Here is a 24,114-nt window from a genome sequence, read left to right as displayed (position 1 = left end):
TATTTATGTGTTCTCTACAGTTTCTAGATATAATAAGATGATTTTTTTTAGCCAGGAAAGGTTTATTTTGATTTTGAAATGGTTTCAAACTTACAGAAAAATTACAAGAATAATGCAAGTTTTTTCTTCGAGCCATTTGAGACTAAGTTACTAAAAAGAGTCCTTCTTACCCCCAAATACTTTAGTGTATATTTACTACAGATCCTCCCACATGACAAATAGCTATTGAAAATCAGGAAATGAACACTGATACATTACTATTTCTAGTCCAGCTCCATCAATTATCCATATAATGTCTTTCTTTTTTCCAGAATGCAGTTGGTATAAACATGTATTGAATTCTTTTTCTATGAAGACATTGTTCTTGCCCTCAAGGAGTTGACTGTATTATATTGGGAGTTTGCTATCTTTTTTTGTTTGTTTGTTTATAACATTATGTTTCATGTGTACAATATTCTCTTTCAACCTCTGTATACACTACAGCATGCTCACCACAAAAAGTTAGTTTCTATCCATCACTATACTACTGACCCCTTTACCCTTTTTGCCCTCTCCCTGTCCCCCTTCCCCTCTGGTAACCATGGCTCTGTTCTCTATATCTATGTGTTTGTTCTTGTTTGGTTTGTTTGTTTGTTTATTTATTGTACCATAGGTGATTTTCATACAATAAAATAAATATATGTATGTAGTTTTAGAAACATGGTCCATGGTATTGGAAACTTAGCTACTGAAGGATTATAAATCACTGGACCTTTAGAGTCATTCCCAGTCACAGAATTTCTTTCAATAGACAACACTGGCATTTAATCTACAACACACAAAAGCTTCTGAAGAAAAGAAATAAGACTAAGCCCTCATTCCTTTTACTTGTCTCTGTTTTCCTTCTCTAAGGAATTAGACACATTCTGGGAAAGAGGAGACAGGATAAGAGAGGAAAAAAGACATGGTGATTAAGTGAAGGAAAAGAAGCACATGAAAATACATTTTCTAATTTAAGCATATAAATGAAAATCAAACTTTCACCTGTTTTAAAAGATTGTAATAGTCAACTATTCAACAACTTTCAATTTAATATGCTCTTTCACATATGCGTATATATATATACATACATATAGAGATACATACACACATATATTCAATTTAAGCTTAATTCAATCTAAGCATAATTGCTCTTCAGTTTTTAGTAGAGATGACTAGAGCTTTTCACTCTCTCTAATAATAATTCTTTCTCTATCTTGAAGATACTTATCTACATGAATTTGCCATAATAATTTATTCAGAGGAAGTGATTTTCAATATTAATTATCTTTCATGATAAAAATGAAGTCCAGATTTAATACGCAGGTATAAAGCTATTTTATGTTAAAGGAAACATGAAAAACATGTGTAATTCCTTTCTTATTTTTCTCCCTATGATTTTAGTAAATCCCTGCAAGATAACATCCACTGAATGTAAATTCAAGAATGTGTATTATTTGCTACCAATTCTAAAAATTTTACAATAGACCTCAAGTAGACATTTGATTTGGATGAATGTTTAAATAAAACAAATATTATATTAATGAGTTAATATAAAACCACTCATAATGGTCATAGAAACAGTGGTTTGGCCCATAATACACTCTCAATAAATAATCATAGATTAAGAGATAATGCAATTTTATCATTGTGAGAAAAAGTTGAATTTCTTAACAATGTGTACCTGTTTACAAATTCAACACTCCATTTCATTTGTGGAGACTCCTTTGGTTCTTAAATATATCACTATTTCTAAAGCATATTTCCAAGGCAAGGATGACTGGGAAGAGAGATTAATGAAATTACTTTATCAGAAGAGGAAGTTAAAGGCTGAATTATAGCCAAAGCATGGATATCTTCTAATTTGGAAAGATTATTTTTAGGAAAGATAATCTTCAAACCATACATGTAATTGAGAAAACCTTGAAGATAAGTGCAGGGGCAAGAAGAAGACAGTAACTAATCATTTGCAAATGGGTCTGTTTTTCAGGCCTGCATAAGTTAGAGTTCAGGAATTTACAGTATCTTGCATAGCTGACTATGGAAGAACTGTAGGCAGTCTTAAAAGGATCATGGAATATGACCAAACTACTAAAAGACTGTGTGGCCCCTAGTGCAGTTACATCAGCAGTTTTCCCACAGAGGGCTACTCAGTGCCCATATAGACCATGGTGAGTTAGAGCCTGGGAGACTAACCTTTACCTCTGCAAAATCAAATTCTTAATTTTATTTGTTCACTGTTGAGAAACTGGATCAAGGATGTATTAGTCAAACAGAACTGAGAGATACATAGATGATAGATGATTGATTGATAGATAGACAGACAGATAGATAGCTAGATAGAATGGTAGATAGCAAAGGAGATTAATGATAAGGAATTGGATCACAAGATTATGGAGGTTGAGAGGTTCTGAGATCAGCAATTGTCAGGCTGGAGGCCTAGCTGATATAGTTCCAGCCCAAGACTAAAGTCTGAGAACCCGGAGAAGTGATTGTGTAAATTCCAATCTGAGTACAGGTCTGAAAGCAAGAGAAGGCAGATGTCCAAACTTGAAGATGGTCAGGCACGGGGAGTAAATTCTTCCTTACTCAGCCTTTTGTCCTATTCAGATCTTCAGTGGATTAGATGAGACCTACTTGTGTTTGGGAGGGCAACCTGCTTTACTCACTCTATCAATTCAAATGGTAATCTCATCCAGAAATATCCTTACAGATACACCAGGAATCTTCTTTAACCATGTTTCTGGGCACCTCATGGCCCAGTCAGCTTGACAGGTAAAATTAATAAACACAAGGATAAACACAAGGAGTATGGTTTTATGCTACAAAAATGTAAGAGAAAATCATAAAATTGAGGTCTCAATTAAACGTGGTGGGGAGGGCTCCAGTTTCACTAGCGGTGGTAGTTTGTACAGAATATTACCTTCTGTTGGGTGTTTGTTCTTAAAAGACTAGTTAGCACGAAATGGCTATGTAGTGCACAGTAAATCAGATTATGGTATTGGTAATTGAAAAAATGAACATGTGTTAGTCTAGTATAGACTTGTACAGAATCTTGCTCCACTGAAGTTAATGTTTCTGTTTTGATGATGTTATTAGTAGAAATAGAGCCCTCACCACCATTGTTATTGTTCTGTCATTAATCATTATTATATATTCATCATTGTGTAGTGAATCTTATTTCAGCTTACCTAATGCCCATGACACTTCAGATGTTCTATCTTTTCTTAGAGGGGAGGGGAAAACAAAACACTTGGATTCTTGATGAAGTATGTAGGAGAGTAAAATCCCATCAATTGCATTTTATATTTATTTATTTATTTGTTTGTTTATTTATTTATTTATTTTACAACAATGGATCATGTTGTGTTTTAAATCATCCCTTTGGGGTGCTTTTTCTTGAGGAGGTTTTCCAAACTGGTTAATATTATCGTCTGCATCAATCATTTCCCAGTTCAAGTGGTATTATTTCATTAGTTCTTACTATAAAAAAAAATCTTTTCTTCTGGACTCCAGTACATTTTCTTTCTTCTAGACTCCAGTACATTTCATTCCAGTGTATTTTAATCATTAAAGTCACTAAAGTCTATCAGAAGGCACTGGTTTAAAATATATGTGAAACACTATTTTAGATATTCAGAAATTATGTATTTTAGCATTTTATTTCTATCAGAAATAAAGATAAAGATCTTTATTTTTATGCAAATATATTATATCACCTGAGACTCTAAGAAATAGTCAACAGATACAAATGTCAGGAGATTATTGTTACCTATCAATACAAAGGCATTGATGCCAGTGAAATTATCCAATCAGCAAACATATACATTTAACACAATATTATGATTTGTGGAGTGCTTTCCAACATTCATCCTTCTCAATAGTTTCCTTAGAATGAACAGCATACTATTTCTTTGCTGAATATAAAGTTAGCCTGGAGTGACATCAGCATCATGGTAGTATAAGATGTCTCTTCTTTAACAAATAAAAATTAACTTTTAACAAATAAAAATTAACATTTAACAAATAAAAATTAGCATTTATTTATGAACAAAAGTACCTCTGTGGTAGTCGTGGGATCCAATACCATGACACCATATGCAAAGAGACCTGTAAGTTGTTGTGCCCACTTATGAATTGGATAATAGAGAGAAAGACCTCAGTTTGGAATGCAAACTAGCAGAAGCCATTTAACCAGCTGAACAGTGAACTGGCCCCAACTCCTCTGGGCCATGGTTTGACAAAACCTGGGTAATCCTAACTTGGGCAGATATCCGTGGATGAGAGAACTTTGTAAAAGTCCAGCTCTCTGAGGAGAGATTCCAGCTCTATGTTGAAGCAAAAAATAATGAAAGCTTGAATGCATTAGAAAGGGGAAGAGTAGTTTTCCCAATGCTGTCCCTCTCTCCAAAGTGACACAAAGTGGGGCTAAACTAGCCTGGTGGGACCTCTCCTACAGGGGAAAGGGAGATCAATGAGTGAGTACCTGGCTCCCCCAGTAGCAGCCAGGTTATTAAGGCATGACCTCCATGACTCTGGAGAGGGAGGAGACTGGGAAAGAGACCTATAAGAATATCAAAAGTTTGGTTCCTCCTAACTTTGCTCAGGACTCTAGCCAGAAGCCAGCACAGGCCACTTGGCTAACATCACACAAGGACCTCCTTATTGGCCTCCCCAACACCCCAAGTACTGAACTCACACCACTCCCCACTCTGGCCAACTCTCTGTACACAGTCCTAAGTGAGATGGTGAGAGCAAGTTTGTGTAAACAGTGAACATGCTCAGAAAATCAGGCCAGGGAGTGTGGGCAAAGGAGAAACCATAAATTTGACAGTAGCTTCACCTTCTGAAAAACAAAAGAGAAGTTTCCAGCAGCCAAACTCGTGAGTTGTTAAAACCAGAGAAAATAAACAAGCTTAAGAAATCGGCCACATAAAGGAGTAACAAGTGTGGAGCAGGTATATTCACACAAGATTGGAGAAAATCCCAGACGTAAGCAGAACCAATAAAAATATCTCCAACTTGAAAATTACAGTAGATTTGGGGAGGTATCTGCTACATCAAATGTGAAAGCAGCAATGCAAAACTCCAAGGAACATGAAGAAGCAAGAAAACATGCCATCACCAAAAGATATAATCCTATAGTAATGGAACACCAAAACTTGGAAATTGGTGATTTACCTGATAAAGAACTCAAAATAACTGTTTTGAGAAGACTAAATGAGCTACAAGAGAAGCACAAAAAGATAATTCAATGAAATCAAGAAAACAAGCCATAAACAAAATGAGGAATTTAACAAGGAGAGAGAAGTAATAAAGAAACAATTGAACAGAAATTCTGGAGCTGAATAATTCAAAGAATCAAATGAAAAATGGAGTACAGAGCCTTTACAGTACAATAGACCAAACACATCAAATAAAGTGTTTTTAAACAAAAACACACATAAAACAAGGTTCTATGTTGATTTGTTGATGAAAATGTTAGTAATCAGACACTTGCAGGAACTGAATCCTATATCCCCTCAGCAATGTAATAACCCAGTATTCCCCTTAGGAGCAACAGTTCAGCATTTGTTAAGTCAGTGTTCGTGGTGACTTTTTAAAACAGAACTACCATGGATGATAAGAATCAATGGTATTTATATGAAACTGAGTACAATGCTTCTGTGGGGAAATAATGCAAGTAAGATTAGTAAGGAAAAAATTTATCTTATGAACATTATTCATAATTTTTAGGTTGGGTCACATAGCTATATTTCACAAGATAATCTGGCAGTTACCTGAGAACTGCTCACCTTTTCCATTCAGTCTAATTTCTCTTATGCATCTTGTTGAAATTTTGAATTTACTTGCTTTGATTTTCTTTAACTTTTGCAAGTGTACTTATCTATGCATTTTCCCAATAGTTGTATCAAATCACTTGTGGAAAAAGACAAAAATTAAGTAAGTGACATCCTCAGGCTGCTGCCCAAGCTGATAATCATCCTATGCATAGAATGCCCTTCAGAAAGCTAAATTTATATTTCTGAGACTTACTGAAATGTTAAAGGACACAGAACATGGCCATGTGTATGGCTGAGGTGCCCTGAAAACTGAATAATAATGTATCAGCAATGGACAACCTGGCTGGCATGTGAAGATTTTCAACCCCCACATAACATATAGAAGTTCAGAAAACACTAGGGTGCTACGTCTTCTGTAATGAGAATAAGTAATGGTGATATATGTGCATTTATATAATGTAATGTGTGTGTGTGTACATAGGTATGTATGCATTTTTGTTGGATATATATAAAGAAAAAGACTGAAATAGGATATTTGTTGGATATATATAAAGAAAAGGACTGAAATAGGTTGCAGAAATCTATTTTTCTTAAACCATTTTGCATGCTCCAACTCTCTTTTACTTGTTTGCATCTAGTATAGGCCATTTCATTGGAGCTTTTTAGTTTTGTCAGACCCTTCATATTAAAACAAAATGTAAGTAGAGGGTGGAGGTGAGCCTATAGCTCAGTGGTAGAGCACATGCTTAGCATATATGAGGTTCTGGGTTCAATCCCCATTACCTCCATTAAAAAAATTAATTGATAAAAAGAAAATAAACCTAATTACCTCCCCCTCCCCCTGCAAAATGCCTTATCCTCTCTTTTCTTAGCTACCTCTCTCATATTAGCTTCAAACATTCCAAATCCTAGCCTGTGTCCAAACCCAAATAGGTCCACCATCTGAGCAGTAGATCATGGATAAATGTGTGAAGCCCAATTACTGATCCATTTTGGCATTGCATTTTACAGATACATGTCTGTGTGTGGATGTTTGCTTATTTCCAGTAGTGGAAATGAATAGGAACCATCTGTGCTAAGATGTTGGCCTAAATGTGCAACTATGGAAGAGAGCAGAACTCACTAGTCTAAACAAATGCTAAACTAATAACCCGACATACTGCCTGAGTCCTTTGCTATCAACAACCAAACACCACATTTTCAAAGTTGGGGCAGAAATCTGTTTTCAAAAATTCTAGACATCTACTGCTCAAGTATTTTGTTTCCTTTTGTCTTTTGCTTGGTTTTAATTTTTTAATTCAGTTCTGTGGCACAGTTATTTACTTTGGCAACCATGATTTTTAAATACTCTGTTTTATTAGGTACCTGGAAACAAATCATTGGCATTCAATTTTAAATTTTCATAGTTCAGAAATCAAAGCACAACGACACAAGAATGGGTGAATGTTTATAACAGAGAATAATGTCTTTGGGGACAGGGATTACATTAAAAAATATTACAATGTTGATTTGGAAGCTTTTTAGTTAGCTAACATTTCCAATAGCATGTCCATGTCCATATATGTGCTATTTAAACCATCTCCTCTCACTTTATCCTCAGTTCTCTTTGAGCTGCAGAAAGTCCAAGTTTGCCTCTCAAAGCTGGCTACCAGGAGGGCTGACTTTTACTTGCACTACTTTGTACTCACAGTTCCCCAAAGTGTGGACTCCACAAGTATAGTTTGAAAATCACTCCTTTAATCATAATTGTCTTCTTTTTCTAAATCAGAGGTTACAAACCGCTGTGGTTGCTGCGCCAATGGATTTATTTTGGGGGGCCCTGTTAAATTCATAGTTTAATTCTCTGAAATCTGCTGCCAATTTTTGAACTAAGAGATTTCTTATAAAATCAGAATACTAGACAATCTAGTCTCTCCTTATTTCATTATGGTGAGGATTTTCTGGGGCTGAGTCATAGCTGCCATTTTAGAGGGGCACGTGGTCCCCAGATGCCACCTTTCCCATGAGGCTTGCTTCACTCCTTTCCATTACCTGATGGATCCCTGCAGATATTTGGGTCTGTAGCCCTTGAGAATAGAAGTAAATGAGACAGCTCCTTGTTTTTTCCTCCCTGAAACTATTTCTCTATGGAGGGAATTCCATTTAAAAAACTAACAAAACGTATCTCAGAGCAAAATATTAAAAAGTTTATAGTTCTTTGTAGGGGAACAAAACTTATGTTTACTGACTAAATTTATTTATTCATTTTGACAGTGCAGTGATTAAGGAAGTAAAGTGTAAAACGTTAAGCATAGCAGAAAGGGACTCCAGATACCGACTGTGGGGTGGGAAATGCTATGTCAGGAATGGTTTAGCAGAAGGCAATACCTAATTAAGTTGAAATGCAATGAATTAGAAGGATTCCAGCTAAAGCTTGAGGAAGTAGAGACTCTGGATGTAGGAATACATTGTGTGAAGACCTACAAGTAAGAGAAAACAACAGTAATTCTCTGATGGAGATCAGTAAGAAATAAAGCTAGATACTTAAGCCAAATGTAAAATCATGGTTTTTTAAAGGCTACACTGTGTTTTGTTGTTGTTTTAATCCAAAATGAAAAGATACGAACATCTCTCCAGTCTATCACATGATGGCTTTCTACTTAACCAGTTTTACAAGCTCTGAAGAAGACCCCAGCTTTCTCTCTCCTCTGGTAGACAGAGCATCCATCATCTTCAGTTCTCTTCCTCAAATTTGCCGCTTGCGTGTGATTACCAGCCTGGGTTTCATTGATCTCTCTGAAATGATTTTTGAATTTAAAATAAAGTAACTAATTTCTTCTTACAATTTAAATCCTAGCTTGTAGATAACTTAATGCATCAGGTTTTTTAATGCATTTTCTGCACTAGGACTAAGATGCTAATGGTCATAAATTGGTCCAAATGTGCTTCACCCTGAATCAGAGCCTTCTATTTCTTTACCCAAAGCAAGGACCACAATGTTAAAAATTTCAGACTTTATAGGAACTCCTACTATATAAGGTTGGCAAGTGTTCTTTGGAAATGTTTCAGGTCTGTGGTTGTGGACAGCTGCCTTGTTTTTCCTTTCTGTAAGTGAGTGGCTGAGTTTTGTGCTGGAACACTTCTGGTGTGCCATTGATCAAATGAGAATTGACAGTTTTTCTTTTGTTTTCTTTTCAGCTCACTCCAGTTGGCACCACAATATTTACGGGATTTTCAGGAGACAATGGAGCTACAGACATAGATGATGGCCCAAATGGACAGATAGAATATGTTATTCAGTACAACCCAGATGATCCGGTAAGTAAATATCTACTTGCAATGTGACTTCACTATAAGGAATAAAATTCACACTTATTTAAGGGGATATTTATTGTAGTATTCTATTACTCAGCTCCTGGAACCACATTAGTACTCATATTATATTAAAATTATCTCAAAATTACATTTAAAAATATTTATGCTATAGTTTTAAGAACTAGTTTTTGGTGGGCTTTGTAGGTAAAAATTTAAAATGTATTTGTAGGTATAATATGCCATTTTTGTTAAATTTCCATTATGCCTGTGGACTCCTAAACATTCTAAATAAATCATTGGACAAGCTATAGCCAATGTGATGCATCTGCTTTACGGAATTTGCAAGTTAAAACCATCACTGCCACATCTCCTCCAATGAAACCTAAGGTAGATAGAGGATAAAGCCTCTAGCAATAGGTTTTTTTGTTTTTTTGCATTGAACCATGGGGCTTCTACTTGGTGCTTTAGGCTGTGAAATTATTTCTTCCAATGATATATTATATATAACACCAATAAAATAAGAATTGTTTTCTTGAAGCTAGAGCTGGAAGTCCTGTCTACCATCTTTTTTTTTTGCTCTTTTCCCCAAGGCAGCTTCTCAGAACACCATGGGCTCCCCAAAGCATCACTTCTTAAGTTAGTTTTACAATTACTGTTTCTCTTTCATGTTCAATATTAAGAATATAAAGAGTGGAAAAGTAAATACTATGTCTTTGTTTCTAAATTATGTATTTCTTGTGAAAAGTTTTAAACAAACAAACAAAAGCTGTTGAGCTTGCAGACACTTAAGAACTCACAATAAACTCTACCAAATTTATTGTGAGAATTAAGTGAGCTATGAGTGCATTTTCTAATTTTATTCTCACACATCCGTTAGTTGTAGTTGTATCTCTGTTGCATAGGACAGAACCCAGCTCATCGGTGACGTGACTGGTCTGGTAACACATAGCCACTTCTGAGCTGGAGCGTCAGGACTCAATTGCAGGGTAGTGTGTGCTCCACTTTTCCGCTGTTGTGCGCTAATAAAATAGTTGTAGCACTTGTGTTAAATTTTCAAAAACATTGGAGAACAGAAGCAAACAAATAAAAAAAGACCCATGGGTATAGCAGGGTTAAGGGAAGATTTGGGGGGATTTTTTTTGTTTTTGTTTTTCCTCTAAAATATGAGCCTCCACATGTTTGTAGACAGAGATAATGAAACCAAGAGATGGAGAGATAATGAGAATGTGACAGAAAAGCACAGTGTGTATAAGAGGTTACACAGGCAGTGAAGTGGAAAAGATCAAAGAAACAGCAGAAGAGAAAAAGACCAGAGACACACTTTTCCCTTAAAAGTAGAAACAGGCAGCTGATCCTGCAGAATATTTCTAAACCATTTCTTGTCTTTACTATTTGGATTTTTAAAAGTTAATTGTATGTGTGTGTCATGCTTCTAGCTTGCATTTTATGAAGGTCATTTCCTAATCTTTACTCTTCAAGCTGTAAAAAAAGAAACTCGCAGCAAGTCTAGAACGGCCAGGCCAGGCAGGTATTGTAGGGAAGTATTTATTACACTGCATTAAGAAAAAAAAATCTATCCAAGATTGAGATATAGTGTGAGAAAAAAATGTATTATTACTTGGAGGATACCTTTTAGAAGTTTTGTGAGGCTGAAATGTCTTGTTAGCTGTGCAGTAATTCCTTCTGAGTTGCTTCCCCTTTTCAGGGATTTGTGGGCTTTGCATGAAATATAATATGTACCTTTTACTACCTACAGATTGAATAAACTAATCAGTCACATGCGGCTTCCAAACTGCAAAAAAAAAAGGAAATAAATGTATGTTAGCAAGGTACCACTGCTGTGGAATAAATTCTCTGAGCCTAGTCCTAATTCAATAAGGCAAAACAATAAGACCACGGCAGCACTTAACTTTAGGGTAAATTGGAAGAGAAAGCATTGCTCAACTCATATCCTTACAGAGAGAATCCATCTTTAGTCATCATAGAAGCTTAGTGGAAACCTCAATACCAGTTTCTTCTCTTGTAAGATCTACGGTAAAGAACAACCTGATGACTTTCATTCTGCTGCTGTTAAATCTCTAGAAATTCTGCCTACAATTAGTAGCATAATAATATTACTCTGCTTATTTCTTAATATCAAAACAAACTTGTGTGTATTCCAAACATACGTAACTGAACATGTGGCCACCTCTGGCTTTTGCAACCACAATTATAATTTCTTTAAAATTGGTCTCACACTGTATGATAAATGGTAAAAAGTGTAATCTGTTCTACTTAAAAATCTCAGGGTATTTTTTGTTTTGTTTTATTTTGTTTGTTTTCCATCTGATGCTACATTATTTGTTAGCAGCAATCCCAAATTAGTGACCTGGAGTTTCATTCTACTCACAGACATTTTTTTTGGACACCCATTATTTCAAATAATTTTTGAGCCAATACTTAAAAATAATGAAATGTCACATTCAAACTTAGTTTTCTCTTCTCTCTTAAAAGAAGTAGACATATGACAACCCTGGTACTGATTTCTGATAAGACAGCAATCAGCTAGAGTTGAATTAGTGTTTTCCCATTAGGAACAAACTTCTATCACTCAGACAGTATATGTATATCCACTTATACTCCCATTGCTTCACTTACTTACATTATCTAAGTCATCCTTATAGAAATTTATAAATGTAACTTCTACCTTACAATAGTACAGATTATTTTTTAATTAATTCTTCCCATCACTTTAGACACTGGCCTCCAAATGTTTCTGATAAGGAAAGTAAATGGAAATTTGAATCATGTTTCCCAGTACGTAATGGGCCACTTTTCTCTGACTGCTTTCAAGAGTTTTATTTTAATTTTGAACGTTTAGCAACTGGACCATGGCATGTCAATGTGTAGTTTCCTTTGTAATTATCTTGTTTAAGGGGATTTGCTGAACTTCTTTGATCTCTGAATTTGTATTTCATCAGCTAAGGAAATTATCAGACATTTTTGTTTGATATTTTCATGCCATTTCTCTGACTCTTCTCCCTGAGACTTTAATTACAGGCATGCTAGACATTTAAGTACAGGCTCTGTTCATGCTAGGTATCCACAGGTACAGGCTCTGTTCAAATATTTTCAGTATATTTTAATCACTTGATTGCAAACTGGGTGTTTTCTGTTGATCTGTCTTCAAAATTACTGTGTCCTCTGCCATCTCTGTTCTAACCTTAAACTTTTCCAAAGTACCAAAAAAAAGCGTCTTTTTTATGTATTATTTTCTAAATTCCAGATCATATACTCTTCAGGTTTAAATTTTCCTTGTTTTTAAAGTATGTATTTTTTTTCCTCAGATTTCCCATATTTTCATCTATACTGAGCATATTGTTTTTAATCCCTCTGAGAACAGCATCATTATAACAGTTGCTTTAAAAATCCTGTCTGCCTGTCCTAATGTTGGTCTTCCACTGGCTTTCTCTCCTCCTGAAAAGGGATCACATTTTCTGGCTCATCATACATCAAATTGTTCTGGACTCTAACCTGGACATTGTGAATTTTACATTGTGGAGAGACTCCTGATGCTATTTGTTTGTTGGAGATTTGTTTGCTTGTTTGTTTGTTTTTAATTTTAGCAGAGAACTTGGTTGCACTCAAACTGAAAATTCTTTCTCTTGGGTGCAGTTCAAATCTCAATTCAGTATATATTTTTGAGGTGTATCAAAGTGCTTTCAGCTGCAAATAATAGAAAACTGAATTTAAAATGACTTAGCCAACAAAGTCACACATCATCTCTCATAACAGGTTATTCGGAGAAGGGGTGATAATAGGATTTGTTAAGCAACTCAGAGACAACACAGATCCGGGCTCTTTCCATTTTCTGCTCTCCCATCTTCAGCATTCTATTTACTTCTAGATTAACTCTATCAGTAGTTCCAAGATGGCTGCTGAAAGTTCCAGGTTTTATATCCTTACAGAAGCATCTATAAGCAGAAAGGGAAACATATTTTTCTTGTCTCTCTTTTTTTTTACAATTAAGAAAAATTCTTCAGATTTTCTAGAATTAGATCTCACACACATTTCCAAAACAATCACTAGTAAGGAGTGAGGAATTTCCATGGTTGCATCAGATTTGTCAAAACCCATTCTACTTGGGTGCATAGCTTCACCTAAAGTACAGAGCCATCAGTTATGTGAACTCATTTGGAGTTCTGAGTCCAAAGATGAAGGTGGCTTTTTGATAAGGAACCCATCATATCTTCCATAAATACGCTAGAAATTGATACATGTCTCTGTAATTGTTGAATCTTTGAAAGTTAACAACCTATAACAACACACTGAGTTGTGTTTTATAGTATATATGGCAATTATTAACTCATTGTTGCCCCATAATTAACTTAGGTATTTAGATTAAGCCATTTTTATATTCCCTGGCATAGTTGGGAGTCCCACTGATAGATATAAGCAATCCTTAAATAGGCAAAAATTCAAGGGAAATGTCAAATGCCTGTTTTTAATTATAAATATCCTTCATGATACATTTTTTACATTTATATTTTAAAATGATACTTTTTAAATGATTATATCCAAGAAAGACCTGCAAAGCCAATTATATGAGCACAGAGTAAGTGATTTTAAAAAAATCTATCAATTGTGTACTCTGAGTGTATGTGTGTACCAGAGAGAGAGGGAGAGAAAGATGATGAGAGGGAGAGATTACAATTCTAGATATTAAAGGTTAATTTGCCTACATTCCCTGAATGAGCTTGAGATGGGGGGTTTGAGTCATTAAATCTCTCATTAAATCTCAGTTCCTAAGTAACTCTCCTAGCGTCAGCTGAGAGTGTACACACACACACACATCTATCTTTCTTTCTTCCTTCCTTCCTTCCTTCCCCTTCTTCCGTTTTCCTTCTCCTGTCTCCTCTTTCTCCTCCTCCACCTCCCCCTCCTCATTTTTCTAAAATAATCTAATGTAGATTCAAGCTAAGTATTTCATTGGTGTCCACAATCACATCCACAACTGCAACTACACAAAACAAAAAAACCCAATGCTAAAAGTAAAAATGATCTCAAATGTGTATCTTTACCTATTTTCAGACATCCAATGACACCTTTGAAATTCCCCTCATGTTGACTGGAAATGTAGTGCTAAGGAAGAGACTCAACTATGAAGATAAGACTCGCTACTTTGTCATCATCCAAGCTAACGTGAGTGTTCAGTTTCTCTTACTTTCCTCCCCAGAAGTTATGAAGCAAAGAACTCATCCAGAATGTATAAGGGCTCACTATAATTTGCAGCCTCAACAGGTTAGCCCTGTCCTCAGTATGATTTGTATATTATATTCTTCTAGATGGGGAATGGGGTGGAACTGAGACAAGGTAGGAAGATTATTTCCACTTACTGTATTCTTCATTCTTTGAATCACTCATACCCGCTATCCAATGATTTGTTTTTAGCTCTCACTGAAGTATTTTTCAAAGCATGATCCACCAAACAACTATAGCAGAATCACCTTGGGAGTGTATTAAAAATGCAGATTTCTAATTTCAGAGCGTAGAAGTGGAATACCTGCATTTTTTATTAGCCCCCCAGGGGACACCAAAGTAGACTAAAGGTAGTGAACTGTTGAATCATTTATTGAAGAATTTATCATTTATTGAATAGTTTCTCATTACTATAAGCTACTGTGAACATAACCCTCATAGGTGAACAGCAGTAACACAAAACCTGAAGAATAATTGGTTGCATAACATGGACATTTATTATTATTATTATTATTATTATTATTATTATTATTATTATTATTATTGCTGTTGTTTTAATAAAAATCCTTAGCTTTATGTGATTCAAAGATTCGTTTCACAGCTCAAGTATATCATCAAAGAAGCAGCTTCCTTCTATCCTTAAACTCTGTCCTTTGTTGAAACTTAGTTATTTTTCCAATGCTTTATCTGCCAGTGAATATCAGAGTCATAAGCATCATAACTGCAATTCAAGTCTGAGTTTAAGGGTGGGGTAAAATGAAAACTTTTTATGTTTGTTGATGCTGTCTCCTTTTATCTAAGAGGAAACTCTTTCCCAGAATTCTTTCCCACCCAACTTCCCCTTACTTACAGAACAGGAGCGGTCTGTGGGCAATAGAGAAGAATGAGACAATCGTCTCTGGATGACAAGCAAGTATGGTTCATCTCCTGGGCCTTGGCACGTTGATGGCCTTAAAAAAAAAAAAATTGTTACAAAGGAGGAGAACAGGACTAGCATTTTAGCAAAAATCTAACAGGGCTGGCAACAGATATTGTCTAACATTGAAAAAGTCCCATAGTAAGTGGCAGAGCCATTTTCTGATAAGGTAGTAACACTCTGAAGCCAACTTGTACCTTTAAATAACTCCTAAGCATTCTCATTTTATTTTTATAGCAGAACAGAAAGACATGAGGGAGTGGCAAAAGGAAAGTATCCTCCATCAGCTGTTCTGAACAAATTTATATGCAACAAGGTGTCACTAAGTAGCCATGTTTTGTTTTTCTTAGATATATTTCAACAGAAAGGGCATGCATGTGTACATATATACATATATATGTTTGCGAAGATATAGGTAGAAATCTGATTTTTGAAGCCAAATTTCTAGGATTTCATTCAAAATATTTGTTTTTGCTTCTTTTTTTTTTTTCTTTTTCCAATTCAGTGTGGGTTGTCTTGGTGTTCAGTTGCACAGACTAGAGCAGAAACTGTGGATATAGGAAAAAGCAAAATCTATTAAAGACGTCCTCTCAGAATTCCTCAAAAACACTGAAATCTTTGTTTCTTCCTATGTAAGTGAAAATGTGAAAAAAGATACGGTTTTCCTTTCTGACTCAGAATCTCGAATAAAATTTACAGAGAAGTCAGATTGCTGTGGAATATATTTGAAAGCTAATATTTATTGCACTATTTAAAATGAGCATCAAAAAAGAAATGTATAATAAAAGAAATCATCTGAGTTGCTGTCTAACTTAAAATATTTATAAAGACATCTGTAACAATTTGAATCCAATTTGCTGGATTGCTTGTAACATGGGAAAGAGTGATACGTTTTTAGCATGTCAAGGGTAAAATTCTGACATAGAAGGATATACATGAACCCTTGAAAGGAAGGAAAGGAATTGATGAGACATTGAAAGAAGATTTGAGTTTATCTGTAATAGTAACTTTTATATAAATTTAAATGTGAGTGCAAAATATAGAAAGTTACAAGATTTTTGCTGTTTTTAAAACTTTTCAGATTATATCTTTTTAAAAGTTGTATAATATACCAAAATTAGGATGCATCACGATTTATTCAACTACACTTCAGGGTTTTTTGTTTGTTTTTGTTTTTTTGGCACAGAATTGATAGCTACTCTCATGACTCTCAAGAGAGGCAATGAGTCCAGTATAGTGGTAAAAGCATGAACTTTAGAACCATTATTCAAATCACAGTTTTGCCATTTCTTAGCTATATGACTCAGGACATACTCTGTATGTCAGTTTCCTAAGTAGTAAAATGAGGACATTAATGAAACATACCACATAGGGTTCTTGTGAGGATTGTTATTTGGTCCATACTAGAGATTTTTCTTGATAGCAAATCAACAAAATTGCTGAATTTCTGATCTTGTTTTTCCTCTTCTGAGGCCAATTGTTGACTCGTCTAGCCAGTTTTTCTGAGTTATCATTTGGAAAAATATTCCTTTACACCAGGATAGAGGTTTGGCAGCTATTGGTTCCTTTAGAGGCTGCATTTCTTGTGGAAATGTCAGCAAGGTAATTTCCCTTAGTGTCCACAGAGTCAAGTTTAGAATGCCCCAGCATCTTAATCATAGCTGAAGTGGTAGGTAAAAGTATTGCATCCAATAATTCCTGAATACAGGAACCATTTTAAATTTTATTTCCGCTGGAGGTAAAGAAGCCACACTGCTCCCACAGCATTCCCAAATCATGAGATTCTCTGCAAGCATATCTACTGTTAGTGTAAGTTTTGGCAGTTTTGCTTGTCTAAAATGCAAGCCTGTATAAAAGTGTATAATTCAGCCCACTGGGCTGAAGTAGCCATAGATAAGAACGTTGTCTCCACAACATTAAAAGAAGTTGCAATAGCATACCCAGGACAATGTTTGCTATTGTCACCTTTTAAATCAGAACCGTTAGTGAACCATGAGAAGTCATCATTACCTAAACATATTTCCTACAGATCAGAATGAGGAGTCAGGAGGTAATCTGTCAGCATTAAGTAATTGTGAGAGAATTCCTCAGTGATGGAAGGGGAAAGTTGCAGGGTTACGTTTATTAAAATGTAAAAGAGTTGTGTGAGAAGCAGCTAACAAAAGGACTTCATGGGAAGTGAGGCAGCTGAATAAGAAATATTGAATGTAGATGAGAATTCAGGGGGGCTTCTACTGCCTAAGGTACAAAAATGGTTAAAGAGATTTTCTTGATTAACCAAAATGGCAGTGGTCATAATGGCTCTAAGGCAAGGGGGTATCCCTGTGCCACAAGGTCCAGTTGCTGGCTACCTATGAGTTGATGGTTGTCTCCATGTCTTTGAATATGTACCCTAAAGACATCCCCTTATTTTTCATTTACAAAAAGGAAAAATGGAACCTAATAATTGGGATGCCCAAGGGCAGGTAGGTTTGTCAGAATTTCCTTTAAGGCCTTAAAGCTATGTCCTTTGGTTCTTCTCATAAAAATTGAGTTAGTGTTATTTTTAGTCAAACATACAGAGGTTTGATCATAGGAGAGAAATTTGGAATCAATTTTCTTTCAATACCCAACTAGCGTGAGAAAACATCATAGTTGACACTTAGTTTGGGGTTTGGAGAAACTTAGGACATTATGATGCCTGTCTCCATCTCGTTGGAGTCCTTGTTCTAATTATAGTCCAGATAGCCCAGACAACCTGCAGGCTTAATACCAGCCAGTTCTAAGGGAAGTTTGGCCCAAGAGAAGCCATGCTGAAGGTTCTTAAGGTCAGTTCCCATAGATCCCAAAGGAATGGACTGAAGGTTGAAATGGCACAGTTTCAATGAAGTAGCTCCTGTTCCCAATGGAACAGGCTGAAGCCCAGCCAGTTTCAGGAGAAACAGTCACAGTTCCAAAGTGAATGGGCCAAAGTCTAGTCAGTTTCCATCAAAAGAGGCTGATTTTAAGATCAGACTGAAATGCTAAACATGTCTTCACATCCAGAACAAGGTCTTAACCAGAAAGATCAAAACCTCAAAACAGAGCCTTAATAAAGCTTGGAGAGCTTCAGTCAAAAAGAGTGCAGAAGCTCAGATCCCGTGAAAAGACATACTATCAATTTCCAGGGTTGGCAAAAAAACCAGTGAGTGACAATGTGCTTAATTGTGGATATTGTGCCTGATTTCTCACCAGCTTTGGAGTCATTGAGGGTTTTCTCTGGTCCCTGTATGGGCCACGGATATGTTGACCTCAAACAGACTGTCAGTTATTTCTCCAGCAAAAGTGGGTTTATTTGGGATTAGCAGAGAATTACAATTTGGGAGTCTGCAATCACAGTGAGCCATGTGCAAGCCCCTGCATATCAAGGGTTGAAGAGCTTTTTTGTAGAGGGAAAAAGGAAATGGGGAGAGCTATAGTACACAAAGAGACCATGGCTTTTCACTGCTGAGTTGTTGCCAGGGTTGAAGAGTACTCATTCTTTTTCTGTTCTCTCATTGCAGGGTGTGAGAGCTCCTCCTTCTGGTCTCTCAACTCTATTTAATTAAGGTTTCTGAATAGTCGTTTTCTTTAACAGTTCTTTAGCTGGCCTAATAATTAACATAACACAGATTAACAAAAGAAAAACAAATTTAACAATTTGTATGTTCGGGAGTATTAAAAAACATATATAAGACTCAAAAACAGGAAGCTTTTATGCCTTTTAGACAAGGAAACAAATTTGTGGAGAATTTGCAAGACAAAGGGGCTTGGGCTTAGGGTATCACATTAGTGAATAAATACCACTTTTTTTTTTAATGTAGCCTTTTGGCCCCAAATTCCGTATTTCTGGTGATAATGATAACTTCTACCCTCGTGGTACAAGGAGGGTTCTTTTTTCACGTGGAAGAATTATTTCATACTTTCAAGGGAGGATCAGAATGTGTACTGACTGGTTCTTAAGAAACTTTAATGCAAAATAATCAATATGCCCATGTGGCATATTTTGGAGTGGTAAATTTTGCTCTCTTTCAAAACATTGCTATTATGTGGGTTTGGATATAAAAATCACTTTCTATACTTTAAGATTTCAAACTATATAAACAACTTTTCAGAAACAACCCCTCTCCTGGCCTTCCCTCATGTCTACCTCGTACTAATGTGTGAAATAAGTACTTTTAAACCCATTGTTTTTAGTTCTGCCAGTTTCTTGGGCATATTCTGAGCCGTGGGACCGAAATGGAAGGATGGTGGTTGATGGTTTAAGAAATATTTATAGAATGTTTACATAATGAAGATATGTAAGCATGTGGAGATGTAAAACATGATACTATCCTACCTATTAGTACACATGAAAAAATGAAGAAAATTAGGTAAATGACTCAAACAAAAACCATTTTCAAGGGAAAAAAAGGAAAACACACTTCTAAAGTGATTGAGACAAAGGCAATCTTGTTGCAGCTGTTTTCTTTTTTAAATAAAGAAATCTAAATAACTTAAGCTACCAGTGTAAGTTTAAATTTTTAGTCAGTGATATTCCATCCTTCATTGGTGAGCAAAGGCAAGGCAGACACCTCCAAGGTCTTAGGTAACTGAATTAGGGTCAAAAGACTTCAAGCAACTCTAATTATGTTGCTTTTTTTCCCTTTCTCAACTGCAAATACCTGATAAGCTAAGGAAAGAGTGTAATATATGTATCTGTTCTATGAGTGAGTCTGGTAGGAGCCTCTAGCCATTTTGTTAAACTGTGAACTACCTGAATACTAAGTATGTAAATGTGAGGAGTCCCTTTATTCCAAGGCTCCTGTGACATTGCCTTAAAAATAAATCAGAACATCAGCATGTTTGTCTCATACTCATTTTAAAACCAGGTTTCATGTAGTTTCACAGTATTTGTTACAGTCCACATCTCTCCTGGCTCCATTCCACATAACCAATATTTAACTTAATAACAGTTCTAAATATAGAGCAGATGCTGAATGAATTAGAAATTAGCATTTATCTCTAGTTAGATCAAAGAATAGTGGGCAATTAAACTATTTTATAGCAAGGAAGCCTTTCAATTGAGATGAAGAAATTGAAGTATTATCATCCGATAGAGGTGTTTTATTGCCTTAACATTTTCATAGTTGAAATATTTGCAGTTTTCTGAAAATGTGCCTTGTAAAAAGAGTAGATTGTGACAGTTAATTGTCTCTGAGCTATTTATAAAAGTAACTTTGTTTGAAGTTCTACTAGGCACCTCTTTTTTTGAATAAAAATATAGTTCTTGTAGTGTATTGATGAATTTTTCTACTTATTTAGTAAATAATTGATTTTAAAAATGATTGTTTTTGATATATCAGATATCATGTTATAATGTGTTGCCATCATAGATCATATGGGACCAGAAGATTGGAGGCTTTGAATAAAGATGCTAAGTAGTCAGGGATAAGGTCAACACCACGTTTTTATGAAGCATTGACAGATAATGCTGGCTGAGTCAAATCTCACACTCTAATGAATATCCCTTGTGACTTTCTTGATTCTCTGTTGAAGTTGTATATGCTTTTAAATTCCTGCATGTCAGTGTTTGTTCTAGATTATTCTTTCTGTTACCTTCAATTACTTGCAAAGCTATATTCAAAATGGTTATGGAAGCTAACTAAAGGTTTCATGTAATTAAATGCTTAATGTTAGCAAGTGTACAAATGATATGTGAAAAAATAATGCACATTGAGAAAATACAAATTAAACAGTCAAACAATTAACTTTGAGATCTATTCTTGCTTGCTAGTTACAGTCACAGTTTCCTAAACTAATGATATTTTATTATTTTTAAATGTTTAAAAATTTTAAATATGATCTTATTATTTTTTAAATGATAGAAAAAATGAGAAAGGAAGATGAGAGGAGTGGAAGGATTGTTCTTTTTGGTCGTTTTTAATACGTATTGGATTCTCACATAGCGTTGAATGAAAATGTAAACTTAATGAAATCACATAAAATATTTAAGGAAATAATTATGTTTATTTATATCACTCCCAATTTAGAGTGTTATTTCCTTTATTCAAAGGAGTCTTAAACAGTAGCATTTTACTAGAAAGAACAAAAGTTTTTTTTGGTTTTTTGGTTTTTGTTTTTCCTCTTTTTGGTTTTTATCTTAATTGCCAGGGGCTTTGTTTTAGATAATTCTTTTAAGATCTGATTTGGTTCTGCACTGGAAGAAGAGCATCATGAATTCACAATACCTTCCAGGGCCTCACAAGTTAGGAATGTGCCTAAGACTATTTTTATATCTCTCTTTATGCTGTATATATTGGGGACAAATTGTGGGGAACCTCCACAGATGTAGAAACCATGTTGGTATTTTTTGTTACTATATCTCTGCTCATAGTGCAGGGAAGCAGAATATGTCTTCCCAACAAATATCTCTTTAGCATGTTGACAAAAAATTAATCAGCCCATCTAAGAAAGATATGGAAAATTTTATCTGAGTCAAACTGAGGATTAGTGCCTAGGAACAGCCTTTCAGAAAGCTTGGAGAACTGTTCCATCCATTAGGGGTCAAAGCATAGTTGTATATGTTTTTGAGACAGAGGGCTGTATGTTAAATGACATATTATAGACAGTTTACACAATCCAGATCTACATGTACAAAGAATTGTGGATCATGGGTCATCATGACTCCTTATATATTAAGGAGGAAGGTTACTTCCTAAGGAGTTGTGACTCTTGATGAGATTAAGGAGGAATGTTATCTCCTAAGAAGATCTGGTTAATGCAGATGCACAGTACACACTAAAGGGGAGGAGCTTTTCTTGTCTAGCCCTGGAATATGAATTTATTTCCTCAAGCATAAGCACGCACACGCACACACACACACACACACACACACACACCCAACAGGCGGGAGAGAAGCTCTGAAAACCAGTAGAAGCAATTTACATTTATATGGAAAACCTCCATTTGTAAGGGTGTTTTTCTGTCTGTAGCAGGATGACAAGGATGATTCTAAATCCCTAGGAACTATTATCAATGGAGAAGGCAAGGAGAGGGCACTGCATAACCACCATACTTTGTTTACTGGGCTTTGCCTGAAAAGTTGGCTTTCCCCTGCCCAGCATCTTCATCTTTAGCTGAAGATAGTATTTAGGGTGATGGCTTGGGCCAACCTGGGAAGTTACTCAGTTTTCCTAGGGTATCTCCCCTGTATACAGGAAATATACATGTTATTAAACTTCTGTTTTACTCCTGTTAATCTGTCTTTTTTTACTGAGAGGTTTCAGCCAAGATCCTAAAAGGGTAGAGGAAGATTATTTTACCATCTCCTCCACAGGAGGTTGTCTGCTCTTTTCTTTTTCCCACTTAAAAATTTTCATTTTATACACCAGCACCTTGTGAGCAATGTATTTGTCCAGAATGAGATAAAAGCCTACATTATGTATGTTGGTAAATACACATCCTCTCTTATACAGTTGTATCCATTTTATGGACTGGTAACAATGACACAAAGAAGCAGAGAATAGTGAGAGATTTGTTGCTGACAGACTGAGAGAAAGATTTAGGATAGAAAACACTCCACTTTGTCTACTACAGTGACTTGGTGGTGATATAAAAGGTATGAGCTGAGTGACATGCAAGTAGAAATACTGCTTCTGGGATATTAAAAAAATTTTACCACATCCAATTACACAAAATGTTTTTCATTCAATATTTTTCTTAAATTTTAGATTGAGGCAGTCTTTTTTAAAAAACTGAATCCTAAGCAATTGTAGGGCAGAAATTTTTTCCCTTCTTCTACTCCTGCTTCTTTGGTTGATCTAATAATCACAGTGATTTAAGACAGATGAACAGAAGAAAAATTTTTTTAATTTCATTACATATATGTGTCCTGTATACATGGGAGCAACCCAGGAAAACTGGGTAACTCTCCTGCTAAATGGTAGAAGCCCTCACCTTAAATACCATCTTAAACTAAAAACAAAAGAAATTGTTAGGGGTAGAAAGTCAATTATCTGAGGTTACCAGGGGAAGCTCAGCAAATGAGGGAAAAGTTGTTTTGCAGATTTAAGTTGTTTCCATCAGCATGATAAAGAGTTTCTAGGTATAAGGTGTTAAGGTGTCTCTTAACAAAAGACCCTGAGTTTTTACTCAGTTTTCAGAGCTTCTTCTGTGTCTGCAATTTCTTAAAAATAATCAGCCTAAGATAATCCTTATGTCAGACAGACATATTTGGGGGTAGCAAATTCTGCTCCCCTACACAATCATAATTTTAAAATACTAGGTTTGATGAACAAATTGTGTGTTCTAAAATTTATGTTAAATTAAGACTTTTCTATATACACTAAATTCATATGTTTAAAGTATAATTTTAAAAGTTTATGGGCCACCAAAATTATTTCATGCATTATTTGCCACTCTTACTATATACTTCAACTGTACTTGATATAATAAACAGATGTGGAAAATTCAGAACAATTAAAGGAGGACTTTTAAAAACTCGTGATGCCATACAAATTTAACCAATCACAATGATCAGTATACTCTTCTAGAGATTAATCTTGATTAAGTGTTTATGTTTATTTTTTTCTCAAAAAAAAGTTTTTCTCTGCCCTCTTAGGATTTACTAATTGGAGACTTTTGAATTAAATTGACCAAAAACAAAAAGCAAGAACTATTAACAGGAGAAAAATTACTCTTTTCGTATGTGTATGAGAGCAAACAAAAAAACAATGCTCCCTAAACAATTAAAGATGAGGGTTTATAGACTTAATGAGGGAGGGAGAAAAAAGGCTTCTGTGGGAAGAATGAGTGGATTTCTAGGGAGAACAAAAAGGAGATGAGAAAGTTTGTGTATTTTATGCAGGTGCTAGTATCTTTCTTCTT

At 35.2% G+C, this 24,114-nt stretch overlaps 1 protein-coding gene across 1 annotated transcript in view; it reads left to right on the top strand.

Annotated features, from left to right (window-relative positions):
• PCDH15 (protocadherin related 15) overlaps positions 1–24,114 on the top strand; it is a 1,335,438-nt gene that overhangs the window by 979,431 nt on the left and 331,893 nt on the right. The window contains exons 11-12 of the mRNA XM_032491427.1: positions 8,979–9,098; positions 14,166–14,276. Coding sequence (XP_032347318.1) covers positions 8,979–9,098; positions 14,166–14,276 — 231 coding nt within the window. The remainder of the gene's footprint in view (positions 1–8,978; positions 9,099–14,165; positions 14,277–24,114) is intronic.

The sequence above is a fragment of the Camelus ferus genome, chromosome 11 (assembly GCF_009834535.1).
Source record: "Camelus ferus isolate YT-003-E chromosome 11, BCGSAC_Cfer_1.0, whole genome shotgun sequence".
In the NCBI taxonomy this organism is placed as follows: domain Eukaryota; kingdom Metazoa; phylum Chordata; class Mammalia; order Artiodactyla; family Camelidae; genus Camelus; species Camelus ferus.
This window is presented reverse-complemented; position numbering and strand designations above follow the sequence as displayed.